General features: G+C 40.5%; 1 protein-coding gene across 1 annotated transcript; it reads right to left on the bottom strand.

The window, feature by feature from the left end:
• Positions 1 to 4,422: 4,422 nt before the first annotated feature.
• On the bottom strand, positions 4,423 to 7,490 carry MARS2 (methionyl-tRNA synthetase 2, mitochondrial). The gene has a single exon (XM_063644866.1). It carries the CDS (start codon positions 7,475 to 7,477, stop codon positions 5,636 to 5,638), a length of 1,842 nt encoding a protein of 613 aa, XP_063500936.1. The 5' UTR covers positions 7,478 to 7,490; the 3' UTR covers positions 4,423 to 5,635.
• Positions 7,491 to 23,371: the final 15,881 nt, after the last annotated feature.

Raw genomic sequence — 23,371 nt, 5'->3', positions numbered from 1 at the left:
AGTTTTAGAGTCACAAAACCTTGACTGCCTTAATTTTTTTTCGTGCATTTAGCAGTGATGATACACTTAGTAGTAAGCATTAAAGACTGAAATGCTAATGTCTAGTATGAGTTGTTATACTTTTACCGTGTGGGCCTTTTTTTTTTATAGACTTGAACATTTCTTGTAATTTTCAATCTTAGCTTTTTACATTTTGAGGCTATGTGGTTAGGTCATACAAGTTTATAACTGTAACTTCGTGCATTATTCCTTTTAAATTCCACTTTTTTAGTAATGGTTTCCCCCTAGTATAGATTGTGTAATATTAATATTGCTATACCAGCTTTCTTTTGGTTAATATATGCCTAGTGTTTCTTCATATGTCTTAGTTTCTTCTATGTTTAAGTATATCCCTCTTAACTACATATATTGCTTTTTAAATTTAATTTTGAATAGTTTTGTCTTTTGACAGAAGACTCATGAAGTTTTATTTTATTACAATTACTGACATATTTGTATTCATTTCTGCCATTTTATTTTGGGCTTTCTATTTACAATATTTTTCCTTTTTCTTTGCCTCTTTTTTCTCCTACCTGTCTTCTATTGCATTGTTCCTTCCTGGCTTCTGTTGAATTGTTTTCTTTCACTTCTCTTTTCATCTGGCTTGAAAGAAATACATTCTATTTGTATTATTTTGTGATTAACCTAAGATGTATACTATGTTTATTAACTTTATATTTTTAATATCTATAGCTTTTTAACCAATAGAAGCTTCTAGACTGGTTTCAAAGGAAGCCAAACTACTGAAGCTGTTTTATTTAATGTGTTCCAAAAATATACAATCAGGAAAAAATGTGTAATTGGTCATATTTTTATGGAATGTATTAAGAGAATAGTATGATGATACCAACCTATAACAATCATTATCTAGTTTTTGAAGCTTCATCATCATGTTAAATCCCATAAACAATTGATTCTCAACTAATGAGGGGTACATGTACAAGGCATGGCCTTAATAGCAGTAGCATGGAGGTGTTAGTACCATTTCTCCCACATCATAATCTAAGAAAGGTAGCATCCTCCATTTCCATAGTTACTCCTGGGTCTGTCCCTTCAGCTTGCCCAGTGAGTCAGGCCCTCTGCAGATGTTTCATCCAGAAGTGACTCAAGGGCAGGGCTCATCTCTCCTTGGAGCTATAATTTTCTTCTTGCAGATGGCACACTTGGTTTCCTGAAACATCTTGACATCTCACACCATCCTGTACTTAAGTGAGGAGCAGTGGACTTTAAAATCCATGGTGAGTAAACTGTGCCATTAGCTAAGGGGGTAAAATTCAGCTCAAGGCCAAGGATGAAACATATGTACTATGCCTTGCTTACCTTGGTGAACATCCAAGTATGGCTGAACCTCCCAAGTGGTACTCGTCAAAAGAGGCATGGTAGAGGATATATTATTTCTAGTTGTCGGGGCCATAGGAAGATCCTCTTGGTATGTAGTTCCCTCCAGTTCCCTTCCCTCATTGTGAAAAGTAAGTAGAAACTAATGTAATACAATCCTAAACAAACTATTTAAATATGGCCAACTGTTTCCTGCTAGGTAGTTCCTTTAATTCAGAGGATCTATTCTGGGTAACCCCAGACTACCTACTAAAGAGAAGAAGCTAATTTCACCTCTAAATTGGTTAGTCCCTTCCCCTCTGCTCAAAGTAGTTATTGGTGACATAGGAAGGAAGTTTTACCTGGGCTTCTCCTGTCCTGTCTCCAGAGAGAATAAGATACTCTTCCTAAAAGGTTAAAATTCCCATTAACCTTAATTAACTTGGTTGTTACTGTTATTAACCTCTGAATTTGGTGTGTTCCTCTTGATAAGAGTTAACCAATCCTCTCCAATCTTCCTGCAACAGGAATGGGCAGGGTGAGTTTTGTTGTGCTGAAATTACATATATTATACTATCTTAGTTTTGCAAGAGACTCAAGAGCTTTCTTCTAGAATCTGCTCTTGGTTACCCCTGTGTCCTAGCTCCTCTCAAGCTCTCTGAACTAGTAAACCATTGCTGCAAAAATAGACAAATGGCTGTCACTATGTCTACATCCTTTTAGGTCCATTGATATTCACTTTCTCACAAAAGACAAGGCAAGGACCCACCAGCACCCCAGGTCTTACTTCATGATGATGTCATCCTCATTGAGGGCTCACAACCTGACCAACTACTGGTTTCACTTCAGTTTTGACATTTCCCAGAGCTAAAGAGCTAAGTCCCAATCACAGTTACAACCACCTTGGGGGGTGGAGGGGAGGGGGAAGACCAGTGTCCCAGGGCCCATGTTCCAGCCTAGGCCCTTCTTAAGTACTCTGACATCAACTTCATATTCAATTTATTGGGCTCATCATAGCCCCTAAAAAGTCCACAGATTCTTAAGAGAAATAATGAGGTCTACATGCAGAATAAACTGAGGTTTCAATAAAATCAGAGATTATATCTATTTCTTATGCTCCTTCCTATAGCCATAGGTCTTCTGACTTCTGAGGTGTCTCATCTATGAGTTCACTTGTGAAACAGCCCTCCAGTATATAATGGTGCCACTTAAAATGTGCATTGCCCACTTCTCACATGACTTCACAGAGAGGATTATAGTCCGCTGAGTGAGTTGACGTCTTTTTATTACTCTCCTAATGTGACATCCATGAATACCTGATCTAGGCAGTGGTCTATCACCTCCTGCAATACTGCTTCCAGGAACACACCAAAATGAATATTAGGACTTCAAGGACAGTATTTGGAAGACAGTTACTTTCTGGCGAAGGAATCCAGAAAATGCCAGATAAAGTATTAACAGTGCTAGAGTAGGGAATTCTACAAGTGTATCATCTTCTACCAGAAGTGGTTAGGATGCCCCCTCTTGGAAGTACATCCCCTCCAGTTTTCACCTATTCTCCATTTGCTATTCTTAAACTGCTGGATCAACTCAAACACATCACTAATTACTCAAAGAATATTTGCTGTATCTATTGTGCCTCCTATAGAGAATCCAACTGGTTCATCTTCAGTATCACCATAGAAGTCAGATCCAACTTACCACACATTCCTCCATTTAAAATATCCTGTCTTTGGAAAGTCAGGCCTCTGAGCCAAAGCTAAGCTCATATCCCCTGTGACCTGCACGTACACATCCAGATGGCTGGTTCCTGCCTTAACTGATGACATTCCACCACAAAAGAAGTGAAAATGGCCTGTGCCTGCCTTAACTGAGATTACCTTGTGAAATTCCTTTTCCTGGCTTATCCTGGTTCAAAAGCTCCCCCACTGAGCACCTTGTGACCCCCACCCCTGCCCGCCAGAGAACAACCCCCTTTTACTGTAATTTTCCTTTATCTACCCAAATCCTATAAAACGGCCCCACCGCTATCTCCCTTCGCTGACTCTCTTTTCCAACTCAGCCCGCCTGCACCCAGGTGATTAAAAAGCTTTATTGCTCACACAAAAATAAATAAATAAATAAATAAATAAATAATTAAATAAATAATTAAATTAAATATCCTTTCTAATAATTACGCCCTGTCCTATCTGGTTCCCCTATGTTCTTGTGTCCTCCAGTATCACAAATATCCAGGTAGCCAGCTAAGTGCCTGCACAAATGACAGACTGCACTAAAAGAACTCCATTGACACCCTCCAGCAAGCAAAGATCGATTGTATTGACCAGCACTAGGCCATAGGAAAGATCATTCAAGTAGAAGACACTGTCTCCATCCATGGTAGGAACTGTAACACTGCTATAAGAGCACTTCAAAGGCAGAAGTTATCGTCTCACTGGTTTTCAAATATGTTTTCCTTCCATGTAAATACATGTTATCTTTTTCCACTCTCTGCTCTATCCACCTGTAGGAGATATTACACTCCTACATCCTATGCCCCAGTAGTCTGTGCTAATAACCCCAGCAGTTAACTTGAACATGTCATGTGGAAAGCCCAGACTTATGAATAAGAAGGGTCTGAAGGAACATTTGTGGAAACAGTCCTTCCACCTTTAGAATGCCTTCAAGCATTCTCTTCTAAGCAATATTCCAGCAACCAAAAATTCCTCATTTCACTGATTAATAAATAGAAACTGGAACTGAATGGTGGCACCTCGAATAAATCCAGGGGAACTACCAGTACAATAGTTTAATTCATTGCAGGCCCTCTCTACTTGCTACCGTACTTAGAATGTATATTCCAAGGCAAGTTCTCATTTTGAACTTTGGCCCAGCTGTCTAATCACCTATGAGACATAACTCTGGCTTACTATGTTGTAGTCACTGTGTAAATTGCTAACATCTTCTCTGTGATGTTCTCTTATGGAGCCTTAGAGAGATTCCTAAATCCAGTTTGAGACTCCTGAAGCATTGGTCAGTTCCTCCTTTCACCATCACCTTCAACGAATGCAACAGAACAGATCTGAATAAGGTACTTACAAACTTTTAAACTTTAATAACTTAAGTTAAAAGAGCAAAAGAAATAATCAGTTAAAATTACCTGAAAATTGTGTATTAACATTTAAAATAACTATTACACAATTTCTATATTGTATTATAGATCCTGATCAAAAGAAATCATGAGGTATATTATGTACATGGATAACAAAATTAAGACTATAAGAAATATAAAGAAAACATTGCCCTTTTGAACTATTTACAAATTTTTAAATCATACCTGTAACCTAATGTTACTAAAGTTTAAAATTTTTAACATACCAAGTGCCTCAAGAGTTTTATAATTTATTATATAAACAACTTGATACATTTACTTATCCACTTATTAAACATTTAACAGAGTAAATGTCATTTTTCAGTAGTCTGAAAAAGAACGAGGATTCTGATAAGTTTGGGGGGTTTTTTTGCTTTCCATTAAAACAACACTGGTTGCAAAGCTATCCCTTATTTTAAGAAAAGCAATAAAAATATAAAGAGCTGCAAAATTAGAAAGCAGAAAACTAATTTATTATAAATATTCTGAATCCTCACTCTTTAGTAATTAAATATGTGAGATTAGAGCCATCTACCGGTTGAAGTGTGATGTTACACAACCCAACTGTTGGACTATTAACAAAGCAGTGAGCCTTAGTCGTAGGAATTTAAATGGGGATGCACATGGGCAAAAATCATCTGGTCTAGGACGCTGGTTCAAAGGTTTAATAAAATACTCTCTTTTTATCAGGAAACCCAACATGTGTAACAAAGCAGGATCCCCCTGTAAAAGCCCCGGTAAGGGGCCTCCAACCCTGACCCTCAAATAAAGGAGTCACTCCACTAATTAGCCTGAGAAGCAGAGGCCAGGCCAATGAAACACCAGCCACGAGAGGTAGTTTGGGCAAATAACTGTGGTTTGGAAGGAGGCACAAAGAATGAACAGCATTAGCAACACTGTCTCTTACCCATCTTTCCGCTGAAGACATCTTAGACACACAATGCACAAAGGACAGTGATCAATGGTCACAGAGAAATGAAGAATAGGAGTAGGCACCTGAAAGGCTACAAACCTCTTTTCACAGGGACACAGCTTATGTGCTCATTTGATTACACACTTAAGAAAATACTAGTATAACTTTCCTGAAAATAAGAAATAAAAAAATAACACATTTGCTTTTTTACCGCAAGCCGGTAAGAACTTGAGTTTCTAGGTCCGGTGGGCTTTCACCAGCCAAGTCCTGGACTGGTCTAGTCTTGGAAACAAAAGCCCAGTTTCAGGTCCCAGCCTCCTCCCTTCAAAAGGGCATGGATGTCCATAGAATCGAGGCAAGAAATAGAGCTCTCCAAGACTCCTCTCTGAGGCAGAGACCCCCAGCCTGGACAGCAGCTTGTCAGCTAGGCTTGGGGTGACAGGCTGCAACAAAGTCCCAAAGACTCGCAAACATTCCAAGGCCACATGAAGCACAGTACCCAGCCAGGGAGCATCCACTGGGCTCTCCCAGTTCAGCTTCCATGGTGCATGCCTTTGGACAAAACCATTAGTTTGCCGGACACAGCTGGACACGGCCTCCAGAGCCTTATATATCTGAAAGTTACCATAGTGGTCTGCTACCTGCTTTGGCAAAGTGGCCACTGCGCTCACCAGAGCGTAATCCTCTGCCTGAGCACGAACTGATGGCCCCACCAACCCTGGCTCACTAGGGAAGCAGGTAGTGCAGAAGGCTGGGTAGGTCTCAGAAGGATTTATTCTTTTGGCAGTGCATCGGTTCAAGAGACCTCCCAAGGCATCTGCCAGCTCGGAGTTCAGCAACTTAACCACCTTTTCATCATAGTAGTCACAGTCCCAGTTGGGGACGCCCTGCCGAAGGAGAAAGTAGCGGAAGCCATCCACAGTATAGCGGTTAAGGCAAGTCCTAGGATCCACCACGTTGCCCAAGCTCTTGGACATCTTTTGGCCACAGACTGTCCAGTGGGAATGGACATAGATGCGCTGTGGCGGGCTCATGCCGGCCCCTAAGAGGAAGGCAGGCCAATAGATGGCATGGAATTTGAGAATGTCCTTACCTATGATATGAGAGGTGGCCGGCCACCAAGATTTGAACTCAGCATTTGGGTAGCCAATTACAGTGAGGTAGTTGACCAGGGCATCCAGCCATACATAGATGGTCTGCGAATCATCCCCGGGCACCGGAATGCCCCAGTGCAAGTGGCTACTTCTGCGAGACACGGACAGGTCGGGCAGCTCCTCGTCCAGCCACTGAAGAACTACGTGATGAAACGGTTCGGGAGTAATCGCCTGAGGGTTGCCCCGCAGCCACCGCTGGAGTGGCTCCCGGAACTGGGAAAGCCTGAAAATGTAGTTTTCTTCCTTGGTCCAGGATACTGGATGCCCGCTCTCGAGAGATACAGGAAACGAATCCCCCGATGGGCCCGGCTGCCGGGTGACCTTGGCCTCAGGCAGGAAGCACTCGTCGGAGGCGCAATACCAACCTTCATAGACGCCCTTGTAGAGCAGACCGCGCGACTTAAGCACTCCCCAGAAGTGCTGCACAGCCACCCGGTGCCGGGCCTCCGTGGTGCGGATGAAATCAGTGCAGGAGATACCGGCCTCCTGGAAAAGCTGCTGGAACTGCTCAGAGACTCGGTCGCACAGCTCGGTCGGGGCCAGGCCCGCAGTAGCTGCTGCCTGCTGAATCTTCAGCCCGTGCTCGTCGGTACCAGTGGAGAATCGCGTGGCGGTCGTGCTGGGACCTCGGAGGCGACGGTGGCGGCATAAGGCGTCCGCCAGTAGTGCCGAGTACAGGTGCCCGATGTGCGGCGCCGCGTTCACGTAGAAAATGGGTGTAGTGAAGTAGGCGCGCGCATCACAAGCATCATCGCGGGCACTGAGGGAGCCCGAACTGTAGTAGCGTAGGCCGAAGTCCTCCAGGAGAGAGAGCCTACTAGCCCCCGTGCGTCCTAGCAGCCGAAGGACAGACGTTCGCAGCATGGTGCAGACCGGCCGCCAGCGGAGGAGGCGGTGTTCTGACAGCACGTGTGAGAGGCGCATGCGCAGCCGGGTCTCGCCGCAGCTTCCGGCCGGAAAGCCAATGAAAGGCGGCCCCGAGCGCCGGCCCTCCCCGCCCGGCCCCGCCCCGCCCGCGCCTGCGCCCGCCGCAGGCCGAAAGCCACGGCGCCAGAGGTCCCCAAAGGACGGCGGCTTGCCAGAAAAATAGCTCAGAGTCGCCGGGTTTAGGAGAGGCTATGAAAGAAGACGAACCGCTTTGCCTTCGTATAACATACTGTGTTTCCTGCTTTGGATTGTAATTTTATATTTATGAATCTGTTTCCCCCCTAGGCTGAGCTGCTTGTAGGCAAGAGTTTTATATTCAGCCGTTTGTCTAAACCCCGTCCGTGGCTGTTGTTATATTGCAAGACAGAGTATGGCTCTGCACATGCCCAGTCAATATCTAAAATGTCATCTAAATTTTATCTTGGAGCCTGAATCAATCTGTAAGGGAGGGAGAGAGAAAAAAGATGAAAAATCATTACCTACAGCACTTTGAGAGAAGGATAAGAACTGAGAATGGAAGAAAAGTCTTTAAACAGTTTTTGTTGAATCAACAAAAGTAGATTTGTGATCTGCCAAGTTCTTGCCAAAGTTTATTGAGATCCAGGAAAGTAGAGTGCAATATGCTGTCACTGTGCATATAAAGAATAATTTTCAAATTTATTTCTCAAAAATAGTTAATTTTTTTTAATGGTCTTGAAGTTCTCTTAAAATAGTGTTTCTCAAGTTTGCTTTTAGTAATGGAACCTTAGAATTTTTGGGGGGGAGGAAACCTCAGGAGCCCAGAAATGAATTAATGTTAATCCCTGGTTCATAACACACTGTCATCTTTGATCTTTTTTTTTCATTTAATTTAAGTAGCATATACATTTAATAATAAAATGGAGCAGCTGTGAACCTACAACCCAATCTAAGAACTACAAGTGGTTTCAGAGCGTGGTCCCCAGAGCAGCAGAACTAGCAGCACCTGGAACTTCGTTCGATATGTATATTCTTAGGCCCCATCCCCCACCTACTGAATCAGAAAACTCTGAGGGTAGGGCCCAGGAATTTAGATTTTAAGGTGATTCTGATGCACATTAAAGTTTGAGAAACACTGAACTAGAAAATTACCAATGATTTAGATCTGTGTGCTCCTTTTCTTCTCTTACTGTCCTCCTCCCTGAGGTAGTCATTGTCCTGAATTTTGTTCTTGCACATTTGTGTTATCACATACATAGGATGTCTAAGTAACATTGTTTAATTTTGCTTGTATTTAAATATTCTAAAAAGGATATAATACTACATGTAGTCTTCAACTTGCCTTTTTATTCAACATTTTGTTACTATATTAATCCATATTGTTGCATGTAACTGCATTCATACGTTCTTAATACATGTTGCATGTAATTCATTCATTTTGACTGCTGTGTAATAACCTTTGACTGAACACATATAGTAACTTGGATCTGATTTCTGTAGTGATATGATGAAAGGTGGACCAATCGAATTCTGTATAAGAGATATAAAATATAACTTTGGATACTCAGTTGATGTGCTCTTATTTAATCCAGCAGTTTAAGAATGACCTACAACCATCTGGTCTTCAACAAAGTTGATAAAAACAAGCAATGGGCAAAAGACTCCCTATTCAATAAATGGTGCTTGGATAACTAGCTAGCCATATACAGATGAAACAGGACCCCCTTCCTATACCATATACAAAAATCAACTCAAAATGGATTAAAGACTTAAATGTAAAACCTAAAACTAAAAACCTTAGAAGGTAACCTGGGAAATACCATTCTGGACATAGGACCTGACAAAGATTTCATCATAAGGATGCCAAAAGCAATTGCAACAAAAACAAAAATTTACAAATGGGACCTAATTAAACTAAAGAGTTTCCGCACCACAAAATAAACTATCAACAGAGTAAGCAGACAATCTACAGAATGGGAGAAAATATTTTCAAACTACGAATCCAAGAAAGGTCTAATATCCAGGATCTATAAGGAATTTAAACAAATCAATAAGCAACAAACTTCATTAAAAAGGCAAAGGACATAAACAGACACTTCTCAAAAGAAGATAGACATGTGGCCAACAAGCATATAAAAAATGCTTAACATTACTCATCATTACAGTAATGCAAATCAAAATCACATTTAGATACCATCTCACACCAGTCAGAATGAATATTATTAAAAAGTCAAAAAACAGCAGATGCTAGCAAGGTTGCAGAGAAAAGGAACACATACACTGCTGGTGGGAATGTAAATTACTTCAGCCATTATAGAAAGCAGTTTGGTGATTTCTCGAACACAAAGCATAATTATGATTTGACTCGGCAATCTCATTATTGAGTATATATCCAAAGGAATATAAATCATTCTACTGTAAAAAAAAAAAAAAAACGCACTCCTATGTTTATTGCAGCACTCTTCACAATAGCAAAGACATGGAATCTTCCCTAAATGCCCATCAACAGTAGACTGAATAAAGAAAATGTACATGTACACCATGGAATACTATGCAACCATAAAAAAGAACAAGATCATGTTCTTTACAGCAACATGGGTGGAGCTGGATGCCATTATCCTAAGTTAACCAACACAGGAACAGAAAGCCAACTATCATATGTTCTCACAAGTGGGAGCAAAACATTGAGTACATATGGACACAAAAAAGGAGACAGCAGACACTGGGGCCTACTTGAGGGTGGAGGAAGGGAGGAGAGTGAGGACTAAAAAACCACCTATTGGGTACTATGCTTTTTACCTAGGTGGAGAAATAATCTGTACACCAAACTGCTGTGACACACAATTTACCTATATAACAAACAGGTACATGTACCCTGAACCTAATACAAGTTTTTTTAAAAATGGCAAGTGAACATAGGTAAAACTTAAAACTGGAAGGTATATACAGCACCCTCCAGAACTGGCAGATAAATTGAAGCTCAGTGTCTGAGAAACCAGGTTATCCAGAAATTCTTACTATTTTTTTTCCTTTTCCTTTTCCATTGAAGTACTGCCTCAGCATACAAGTGTGCTATTTTTTCTCCCATTTAAAAAAAAAATTCTCATCCTCCATTACTGCACCATTTCTTTCCCGCCCTTTAAAGCAGAACTCCTTAAAGAAATGGCCGTTGATACACACTTCAGTGATTCAAGTTTTCGCTCTTAGAAACAATACTACTATTAACACTGTTGTATATGTCTCCTGGTGCCTATATGCTAAAGTTTCTGTTGGACATATACATGGGAATGAAATTGCTGGATCATAGAGAGTATGAGTTTTCCATTTTTCAAAATAATGCCAAGTTATTTTCCAATGGTTAAACAAATTTACACTCTACTCAGCAATATACCCTTGAATAGATCTCTCCAGTACTTGGTATTGTCTGTCTTAATTTTTGTCAGTCAAATAGATGTAAAGTATTATCTCACTAGTGTTTATTTATAACAGCAGTATTCACAATAGACAAAAGGTGGAAACAGCCCAAATGTCCATCATCTGATGAATGGAGAAACAAATGTGATATATCTATACGATGCACTATTACTCAGCAATAAAAAAGAAAAAAGTGAGAGAGGGAAGATAGTGGTTAGGAGACAGGGCTGATGTGCAGCTCCCACTTGGATGGAGAGAACAGTGTGGGGAGATTCACACCATGAACTTTTGCTCCAGCAACCACTGCAGAAGCATATCAAGAAAACCAAAACAAATCACAGATCCTTTAAAATAAGTGGCAGGCCACTGCAAATTCCACAAGACAGGTGAAAAACTCTGGTGCTATCTCAAAAACACTACCTCCTGGCTAGAGGCCAACCAACTCAGGACATTACAGCAACTCATGACAGAACAACCCTGTTCCAAGGAAGGAGAAAATAACAGCTAATTCCACTGCCTGCAACACCCTGGCTAACCAGTGGTTCTGAATCTGTCCACGTGACAGCTTCACTGCTGGCATAACCAGCATTTGAGAAAGCAGACACTCTAAATGTATCTACAACCAAGGACCCTCACAGAGTCTACGTCACTCCCGTACCATCTCTACCAGAACAGGTGCTGGTATCCACAACTAGGAGACCTAAAGATGAATTGCATCACAGGACTCTTCACAGACATTCTCCAGCACCAGCCTAGAGTCTGGTAGCACCGCTGGGTGGCTAGACCCAGAAGAGCAATAACAATCAGTCTGCAGTCTGGCTCGCCAGAGCCCCATCTTTAGGGAAAGGAGGAGTGCACCACATCAAGGGATCACCCCATCAGACAAAAGAATCTGAGAAGCAGCCCTTGAGTTTCAGATTGTTCCACTGAAATAGTCTACCCAAATGAGCAAGAATCAGAAAAGTAATTCTGGTATTATGACAAAACAAGTTTCTATAACACCCCCAAAAGACCACACTAGCTCCCAGCAATGGATCCAAACCAAGAAGAAATCTCTGAATTGCCAGAATAAAAATTCAGAAGGGTGATTATTAAGCTTCTGGAAAAGATACCAGAGAAAGAAATTTTAAAAAACAATACAGAGTATGGATGAAAAATGCTTCAGAGAAATAGATATCATAAAGAAAAAAATATCGAAACATCTGAAAATGAAAGACACATTTAGAGAAATACAAAATGCACTTAAAAGGTTCAACAACATAATCAAACAAGTAGAAGAAGAACTTCAGAGCTCAAAGACAATGCTTTTAAATTAACCCAATCAGACAAGGACAAAGAAAAAAGAATATTTTAAAAAAATAAACAGGCCGGGCATGGCTGGGATTACCCAGCATTTTGAGGATCGCCTGAGGTCAGGAGTTCGAGGCCAGTCTGGCCAACATGGTGAAACCCTGTCTCTAGGAAAAACACAAAAAAATTAGCCGGGTGTGGTGGTGTGCGCCTGTAATCCCAGCTACTCGCGAAGGTGAGGAAGGGGAATTGCTTGAACCAGGGAGGTGGAGGTTGCGGTGAGCCAAGATCGGGCCACTGCACTCCAGCCTGGGCAAGAGAGCGAGACTTCGTCTCAAGAAAAAAAAAAAAGAACAAGACCTCCAAGAAAGTTGGGACTATGTTAAACAGCCAAACCTAAGAATAATTGGTGTTCCTGAGGAAGAAGATAAATCTAAGAGTTTGGAAAACATGTTTGAGGGAATAATCAAGGAAAACCTCCCTGGCCTCACTAGAGATCTAGACATCCAAATAGAAGAAACTCTAAGAACATCTGGGAAATTCATCACAAAAAGATCATCACCCAGGCACATAGTCATCAGGTTATCTAAAGTCAAGACAAAGGAAAGAATCTTAAGAACTGTGAGGCAAAAGCATCAAGTAACCTATAAAGGAAAATCTAACAGATTAACAACAGATTTTTCAGCAGAAACCTTACAAGCCAGAAGGGACTGGGTTTATCTTTAGCCTCCTCAAATAAAATAATTGCCAGCCAAGCATTTTGTATCTAGCAAAACAAAGCTTCATAAATGAAGGAAAAATAAAATATTTTTTAGACAAAAAAATGCCGAGAGAATTCACCACTACCAAGCCAGCACTACAAGAATTGCTAAAAGGAGTTCTAAATCTTGAAATGAAACCTTGAAATACATCAAAATAGAAACTCCTTAAAGCATAAATCTCACAGGGCCTATAAGCCAATAACACAATGGAAAAAAAACAACAAGGTATTTAGTCAACAACTAGCACTATGAATAAAACGGCACCTCACATCTCAGTACTAATGTTGAATGTAAGTGGCCTAAACGCTCCACTTAAAATTTACAGAATGTCTCAAGGATTTAGAACTAGAAATACCATTTGACCTAGCCATCCCATTACTGGGTATATACCCAAAGGATTATAAATCATGCTGCTATAAAGACACATGCACACGTATCTTTATTGCGGCACTATTCACAATAGCAAAGACTTGGAACCAACCCAAATGCCCATCAATGATAGACTGGATTAAGAAAATGTGGCACATATATACCATGGAATACTATGCAGCCATAAAAAAGGATGAGTTCATGTCCTTTGTAGAGACATGGATGAAGCTGGAAACCATCATTCTGAGCAAACTATCACAGGGACAGAAAACCAAACATCGCATGGTCTCACTCATAGGTGGAAACTGAACAAGGAGAACACTTGGACACAGGGTGGAGAACATCACACACCGGGGCCTATCATGGGGTGGGGGAGGGGGGAGGGATAGCATTAGGAGATATACCTAATGTAAACGACGAGTTAATGGGTGCAGCACACCAACATGGCACATGTATACCTATGTAACAAACCTGCACATTGTGCACATGTACCCTAGAACTTAAATTATAATAATTTTAAAAACTATTTTAAATAATTTTAACAGCTTTAAATAATCTATTATATGCCAATACATAAATAATAACATTTCAAGTTAAAAAAAAATTTTACAGAATGGCAGAATGGATAAAAATCCACCAAACAAGTATCTGCTGTCTTCAAGATACTCACCTAATACATGAGGACTCACATAAATCTAAGAGAAAGTGGTGGAAAAAGATATTCCATGCAAATGGAAACCAAAAGGGAGCAGGAGTAGTTATTCTTGTATCAGACAAAACAAATTTTAAAGCAACAACAGTTTAAAAAGATAAAGAGGGACAATTATATAATGATTTAAAAAATCAGTCCAACAGGAAAATATCACAATCCTAAATATATACGCACCTAACATGGGAGGTCTCAGATTTATGAAACAATTATTACTAGACATAAGAAATGAGATAGACGGCAACACAATAATAGTGGGGACTTCAGTACTCTACTAACAGCATGGACAGGTCATCAAGACAGAAAATCAACAAAGAAACAATGGACTTAAGCTATACCCTAGAACAAATGGACTTATCCGATATTTCTAGAACATTCTACCCAAAAACTGCAGAATATACACTCTTTTCATCAGCACGTAGAACATTCTCCAAGATAGACCATATGATAGGCCACAAAACAAATATCAATAAATTTTTTAAAATTGAAATTATATCAAGTACCCTCTCAGACCACAGTGGAATAAAATTGGATATTCACTGAATGGTAATAGGGACACAACTTATCAAAGCCTCTGGGATACAGTAAAAGTGGTGGTAGGAGGAAAGTTCATAGCATTAAATGCCTACATCAAAAAAACTGAAGAGCACAAATAATCTAAGGTCACACTTCAAGAAATCAGAAAAACAAGAACAAACCAAACCCAAGCCGAGCAGAAGAAAATAAATAACAAAGATCAGAGCAGAACTAAATGAAATTGAAACCAAAAAACAATATAAAAGATAAATGAAACAAAAAGCTGGTTCTTTGAAAAGATAAACAAAATTAATAGACCATTAGCAAAGTTAACCAAGAAAAGAAAGATCCAAATAAGCTCAATTAGAAATGAAACAGGAGATATTACAACTGATACCACAGAAATACAAAAGATCATTCAAGGCTACTATGAACACCTTTACACACACACACTAGAAAATCTAGAGGAGACAGATAAACTCCTGGAAATATACAACCCTCCTAGATTAAACTAGGAAGAAATAGAAACTGAACAGACCAATAACAAGCAGCAAGACTGAAATAGTAATTTTTAAAATTGCCAACAAAAAAAATGTCCAAGAGCAGATGGATTCACAGCTGAATTCTCTCAGGCATTCAAAAAGAATATACCAATCTTACTTAAACTATTCCAAAAGAATAGTTCTGTGAAGGCAGTATCACCCAAACACCAAAACCAGGAAAGCACATAACAAAAAAATAGAACATTACAGACCAATATCCTTGAAGAACATAGACGCAAAAATCCTTAACAAAATACCAGCTAGCCAAATCCAACAAATACTAGCTAACCAAATCCAATACTAGCTAGCCGAATATCAAAATGATAATCCACCATAATCAAGTGGGTTTCATACCAGGGATGCAGGAATGGTTTAACATATGCAAGTCAATAAGTGTAATACACCACATAAACAGAATTAAAAACAAACATCATATGATCATCTCAATAGATACATAAAAAGCATTTGACAAAATCCAGCATTGCTTTATGATTAAAACCCTCAGCAAAATCAGCATACTGCAAGGTAGTAAAAGCCATCTATGACAAACCCACAGCCAACATTATACTGAATGGAGAAATGTTGAAAGCATTCCGCCTGAGAACTGGAACAAGACAAGGATGTCCACTTGCACCACTTCTATTCAACATAGTACTGGAAGTCTTAGACAGAGCAATTAGACAAGAGAAAGAAATAAAGGGCGTCCAAATCGGTAGTGGAAGCCAAACTGTCACTGTTTGCTAATGATATGATCATATACCTGGTTGAGAACAGTGGCTCACATCTGTAATCCTAACCCTTTGGGAGGCCGAGGCACGTGAATCACTTGAGGTCAGGAATTTGAGACCAGCCTGGCCAACATGGTGAAACCCCATCTCTACTAAAAATACAAAAATTACCCAGGCATGATGGTGGGCACCTGTAATCCCAGCTACTTGGGAGGCTGAAGCAGAAGAATCTGCTTGAATTCAGGAGGTAGAGATTGCAGTGAGCCGAGATTGCACCACTGCACTCCAGGCTACGTGACAGAGTGAGACTCCATCTCAAAAAATAAAAATAAAGTAAAAATAAAAATGATCATATACCTAGAAAACCCTGAAGACTCATCCAAAAAGCTCCTAAATCTGATAAATGATAAATGAATTCAGTAAAGTTCAGGATACAAAATTAATGTATGCAAATCAGTAGCACTGCTATGCACCAACAATGACCAAGCTGAGAAATCAAGAACTCAACCCATTTTACAACAGCTGCAAAAAAATAAAATAAAATACTTAGGAATATACCTAACCAAGGAGGTGAAAGGAGAACTATGAAACACTGCTAAAAGAAATCATAGATGACACAAACAAATGGAAACATGTCCCATGCTCATAGATGAGTAGAATCAATATTGTAAAAATAAATATACTGCCAAGAGCAATCTACAAATTCAATTCAGTTCCCATGAAAATAGCATCATCATTCTTCACAGAACTAGAAAGAACAATCCTAAAATTCATATGGAACCAAAAAGGAGCCCACATAACTAAAGCAAGACTAAGCAAAACTAACAAATCTGGTAGTATCACATTACCCCCACTTCAAACTATGCTACAAGTTTATAGTTACCAAAACAGCATGGTACTAGTATTAAAAATAGGCACGTTGGCGGGGCACAGTGGCTCACACCTGTAATCCCAGCACTTTGGGAGGCTGAGGCAGGCGGATCACCTACCTGAGACCGGGAGTTTGAGACCAGCCTGACCAACATGGTGAAACCCTATCTCTACTAAAAATACAAAATTAGCTGGGCATGGTGGTGCATGCCTGTAATCACAGCTACTTGGGAATCTGAGGCAGGAGAATTGCTTGAACCTGGGAGGCAGAGGTTGCAGTGAGCCGAGATGGTGCCATTGCACTCCAGCCTGGGCAATGAGAGTGAAACTCCATCTCAAAAAAAAAAAAAAAAAAAGTCACGTAGACCAATGGAACAAAATAGAGAACCCAGAAATAAAGCCAGATATTTACAGGCAACTGATCTTTGACAAAGCAAACAAAAACATAAAGTGGGGAAAGGCCATCCTATTCAACAAATGGTGCTGGGATAACTGGCAAGCCACATGTAGAAGAATGAAGCTGGATCCTCATTTCTCACCTTATACAAAAATCAACTCAAGGTGGAACAAAGACAAACCTAAGACCTGCAACCATAAAAATTCTAGAAGATAACTTCAGAAAAACTCTTCTAGACATTGGCTTAGGCAAAAAGGTCATGACCAAGAACTGAAAAGCAAATGCAACATAAACAAAGAGAAATAGATGGGACCTAAGTCAACTAAAAAGTTTCTGCACAGCAAAAGAAATAATCAGCAGAGTAAACAGACACCCTACAGAATGGGAGAAAATATTCACAAACTGTGCATCTGACAAAGGACTAATATCTAGAATCTACAAGGAACTCAAATCAGCAAGAAAGGAAACAAATAATCCCATTAAAATGTGGGCAAAGGACACAAATACACAATTCTCAAAAGAAGACATACAAATGACCAACAAACATATGAAAAAAGGCTCAACATCACTAATTATCAGGAAAATGCAAATTAAAACTGGGATGACATACCACTTTACTCCTGCAAGAATGGCCATAATTAAAAACTCAAAAAATAACAGATGTTGGCATGGGTGTGTTGAAAAGGGAACACCTTTACACCGCTGGTGGGAACATAAACTAGTACAACCACTATGGAAAACAGTATGGAGATTCCTTAAAGAACTAAAAGTAGAGCTACCATTTGATCCAACAATCCCACTAGTCGATGTCTACCAAGAGGAAAGGAAGTCATTGTATGAAAAAGACACTTGCACAAACTTGTTTATAGCAACACAATTCACAATTGAAAAAATATAACCAGCCAGGGGATGGAGCCAAGATGGCCGAATAGAAACAGCTCCGGTCTCCAGCTCCCAGCCCCAGCGACACAGAAGACGGGTGATTTCTGCAATTCTGCTTGAGGTACCGGTTTCATCTCACTAGGGAGTGCCTAACAGTGGGTGCAGGACAGTCGGTGAAGCGCACTGTGCGTGCCAGCCGAAGCAGGGCGAGGCATTGCCCCACTCGGGAAGCGCAAGGGGTCAGGGAGTTCCCTTTCCTAGTCAAAGAAAGGGGAAACAGACGGCACCTGGAATATCGGGTCAGTCCCATCGTAATACTGCGCTTTTCCAACGGGCCTGGAAAATGGCACACTAGGAGATTGTGTCCCGCACCTGGCTCGGAGGGTCCTATGCCCACGGAGGCTCGCTGATTGCTAGCACAGCAGTCTGAGATCAAGCTGCAAGGCGGCAGCGAGGCTGGGGGAGGGGCCCCCGCCATTGCCCAGGCTTGCTTAGGTAAACAAAGCAGCCAGGAAGCTCGAACTGGGTGGAGCCCACCACAGCTCAAGGAGGCCTGCCTACCTTTGTAGGCTCCACCTCTGGGGGCAGGGCACAGACAAACAAAAACTCAGCAAGAACCTCCACAGACTTAAATGTCCCTGTCTCACTGACAGCTTTGAAGAGAGTAGTGGTTCTCCCAGCACGCAGCTGGAGATCTGAGAACGGACAGACTGCCTCCTAAAGTGGGTCCCTCACCCCTGAGCAGCCTAACTGGGAGGCACCCCCCCAGTAGGGACAGACTGACACCTCATTCAACCGGGTATTCCTCTGAGACAAAACTTTCAGAGGAACTATCAGACAGCTGAATTTGTGGTCTCACGAAAATCCGCTGTTCTGCAGCCACTGCTGCTGACACCCAGCCAAACAGGGTCTGGAGTGGACCTCTAGTAAACTCCAACAGACTTGCAGCTGAGGGTCCTGTCTGGTAGAAGGAAAACTAACAAACAGAAAGGACATCCACACCAAAAACCCATCTGTACATCACCATCATCAAAGACAAAAAGTAGATAAAACCACAAAGATGGGGAAAAAACAGAGCACAAAAACTGGAAACTCTAAAAAACAGAGCACCTCTCCTCCTCCAAAGGAATGCAGTTCCTCACCAGCAACGGAACAAAGCTGGATGGAGGATGACTTTGATGAGTTGAGAGAAGAAGGCTTCAGACGATCAAACTACTCTGAGCTACGAGAGGAAATTCAAAACAATAGCAAAGAAGTTAAAAACTTTGAAAAAAAATTAGAAGAATGGATAACTAGAATAACCAATGGAGAGAAGGGCTTAAAGGAGCTGATGGAGCTGAAAGCCAACTTTCGAGAACTACGTGAAGATTGCAGAAGCCTCAGTAGCAGATGCGATCAACTGGAAGAAAGGGTATCGCTGATGGAAGATGAAATGAATGAAATGAAGAGAGAAGGGAAGTTTAGAGAAAAAAGAATAAAAAGAAATGAACAAAGCCTCCAAGAAATTTGGGACTATGTGAAAAGACCAAACCTACGTCTGATTGGTGTACCTGAAAATGATGGGGAGAATGGAACCAAGTTGGAAAACACTCTGCAAGATATTATCCAGGAGAACTTCCCCAATCTAGCAAGGCAGGCCAGCATTCAGATTCAGGAAATACAGAGAACGCCACAAAGATACTCCTCGAGAAGAGCAACTCCAAGACACATAATTGTCAGATTCACCAAAGTGGAAATGAAGGAAAAAATGTTAAGGGCAGCCAGAGAGAAAGGTCAGGTTACCCACAAAGGGAAGCCCATCAGACTAACAGCTGATCTCTCAGCAGAAACTCTACAAGCCAGAAGAGAGTGGGGGCCGATATTCACCATTCTTAAAGAAAAGAATTATCAACCCAGAATTTCCTATCCCGCCAAACTAAGCTTCATAAGTGAAGGAGAAATAAAATACTTTACAGACAAGCAAACGCTGAGTGATTTTGTCACCAACAGGCCTGCCCTAAAAGAGCTCCTGAAGGAAGCACTAAACATGGAAAGGAACAACCAGTACCAGCCACTGCAAAAACATGCCAAACTGTAAAGACCATCGAGGCTATAGCAACTAACGAGCAAAATAACCAACTAACATCATAATGACAGGATCAGATTCACACATAACAATATTAACGTTAAATGTAAATGGGCTAAATGCTCCAATCAAAAGACACAGACTGGCAAACTGGATAAGGAGTCAGGACCCATCAGTGTGCTGTATTCAGGAAACCCATCTCACGTGCAGAGACACACATAGACTCAAAATAAAGGGATGGAGGAAGATCTATCAAGCAACTGGAAATCAAAAAAAGGCAGGGGTTGCAATCCTAGTCTCTGATAAAATACACTTTAAACCAACAAAGATCAAAAGAGACAAAGAAGGCCATTACATAATGGTAAAGGGATCAATTCAACAAGAAGAGCTAACTATCCTAAATATATATGCACCCAACACAGGAGCACCCAGATTCATAAAGCAAGTCCTCAGTGACCTACAAAGGGACTTAAACTCCCACACAATAATAATGGGAGATTTTAACACCCCACTGTCAGCATTAGACAGATCAACGAGACAGAAAGTTAACAAGGATATCCAGGAATTGAACTCAGCTCTACACAAAGTGGACCTAATAGACATCTACAGAACTCTCCACCCCAAGTCAACAGAATATACATTTTTTTCAGCACCACACCACACCTATTCCAAAATTGACCACATAGTTGGAAGTAAAGCTCTCCTCAGCAAATGTAAAAAAACAGAAATTATAACAAACTGTCTCTCAGACCACAGTGCAATCAAACTAGAACTCAGGATTAAGAAACTCACTCAAAACCGCTCAACTACATGGAAACTGAACAACCTGCTCCTGAATGACTATTGGGTACATAATGAAATGAAGGCAGAAATAAAGATGTTCTTCGAAACCAATGAGAACAAAGACACAACATACCAGAATCTCTGGGACACGTTCAAAGCAGTGTGTAGAGGGAAATTTATAGCACTAAATGCCCACAAGAGAAAGCAGGAAAGATCCAAAATTGACACCCTAACATCACAATTAAAAGAACTAGAAAAGCAAGAGCAAACACATTCAAAAGCTAGCAGAAGGCTAGAAATAACTAAAATCAGAGCAGAACTGAAGGAAATAGAGACACAAAAAACCCTTCAAAAAATTAATGAATCCAGGAGCTGGTTTTTTGAAAAGATCAACAAAATTGATGGACCGCTAGCAAGACTAATAAAGAAGAAAAGAGAGAAGAATCAAATAGATGCAATAAAAAACGAAAAAGGGGATATCACCACCGATCCCACAGAAATACAATCTACCATCAGAGAATACTACAAACACCTCTATGCAAATAAACTAGAAAATCTAGAAGAAATGGATAAATTTCTCGACAAATACACCCTCCCAAGACTAAACCAGGAATAAGTTGAATCTCTGAATAGATCAATAACAGCTTCTGAAATTGTGGCAATAATCAATAGCTTACCAACCAAAAAGAGTCCAGGACCTGATGGATTCACAGCTGAATTCCACCAGAGGTACAAGGAGGAACTGGTACCATTCCTTCTGAAACTATTCCAATCGATAGAAAAAGAGGGAATCCTCCCTAACACATTTTACGAAGCCAGCATCATCCTGATACCAAAACCTGGCAGAGACATAACCAAAAAAGAGAATTTCAGACCAATATCCTTGATGAACATTGATGCAAAAATCCTCAATAAAATACTGGCAAACCGAATCCAGCAGCACATCAAAAAGCTTATCCACCATGATCAAGTGGGCTTCATCCCTGGGATGCAAGGCTGGTTCAACATACGCAAATCAATAAATGTAATCCAGCATATAAACAGAACCAAAGACAAAAACCACATGATTATCTCAATAGATGCAGAAAAGGCCTTTGACAAAATTCAACAACCCTTCATGCTAAAAACTCTCAATAAATTAGGTATTGATGGGACGTATCTCAAAATAATAAGAGCTATCTACGACAAACCCACAGCCAATATCATACTGAATGGGCAAAAACTGGAAGCATTCCCTCTGAAAACTGGCACAAGACAGGGATGCCCTCTCTCACCACTCCTATTCAACATAGTGCTGGAAGTTCTGGCCAGAGCAATCAGGCAGGAGAAGGAAATAAAGGGTATTCAATTAGGAAAAGAGGAAGTCAAATTGTCCCTGTTTGCAGATGACATGATTGTATATCTAGAAAACCCCATTGTCTCAGCCCAAAATCTCCTTAAGCTGATTAGCAACTTCAGCAAAGTCTCAGGATACAAAATTAATGTACAAAAATCACAAGCATTCTTGTACACCAATCACAGACAAACAGAGAGCCAAATCATGAGTGAACTCCCATTCACAATTGCTTCAAAGAGAATAAAATACCTAGGAATCCAACTTACAAGGGATGTGAGGGACCTCTTCAAGGAGAACTACAAACCACTGCTCAATGAAATAAAAGAGGATACAAACAAATGGAAGAACATTCCATGCTCATGGGTTGGAAGAATCAATATCGTGAAAATGGCCATACTGCCCAAGGTAATTTATAGATTCAATGCCATCCCCATCAAGCTACCAATGACTTTCTTCACAGAATTGGAAAAAACTACTTTAAAGTTCATATGGAACCAAAAAAGAGCCCGCATCGCCAAGTCAATCCTAAGCCAAAAGAACAAAGCTGGAGGCATCACGCTACCTGACTTTAAACTATACTACAAGGCTACAGTAACCAAAACAGCATGGTACTGGTACCACAACAGAGACATAGATGAATGGAACAGAACAGAGCCCTCAGAAATGATGCCGCATAGCTACAACTATCTGATCTTTGACAAACCTGACAAAAACAAGAAATGGGGAAAGGATTCCCTATTTAATAAATGGTGCTGGGAAAACTGGCTAGCCATATGTAGAAAGCTGCAACTGGATCCCTTCCTTACACCTTATACAAAAATTAATTCAAGATGGATTAAAGACTTATATGTTAGACCTAAAACCATTAAAATCCTACAAGAAAACCTAGGCAATACCATTCAGGACATAGGCGTGGGCAAGGACTTCATGTCTAAAACACCAAAAGCAATGGCAACAAAAGCCAAAATCGACAAATGGGATCTCATTAAACTAAAGAGCTTCTGCACAGCAAAAGAAACTATCATCAGAGTGAACAGGCAACCTACAGAATGGGAGAAAATTTTTGCAACCTACTCATCTGACAAAGGGCTAATATCCAGAATCTACAATGAACTCAAACAAATTTACAAGAAAAAAACAAACAACCCCATCAAAAAGTGGGCAGAGGACATGAACAGACACTTCTCAAAAGAAGACATTTATGCAGCCAAAAAACACATGAAGAAATGCTCATCATCACTGGCCATCAGAGAAATGCAAATCAAAACCAC

The sequence above is a fragment of the Symphalangus syndactylus genome, chromosome 8, assembly GCF_028878055.3.
Source record: "Symphalangus syndactylus isolate Jambi chromosome 8, NHGRI_mSymSyn1-v2.1_pri, whole genome shotgun sequence".
Classification (NCBI taxonomy): Eukaryota; Metazoa; Chordata; class Mammalia; order Primates; family Hylobatidae; genus Symphalangus; species Symphalangus syndactylus.
The sequence above is the reverse complement of the archived record's forward strand: the minus strand, read 5'-3'. Positions and strand labels throughout refer to the sequence as shown.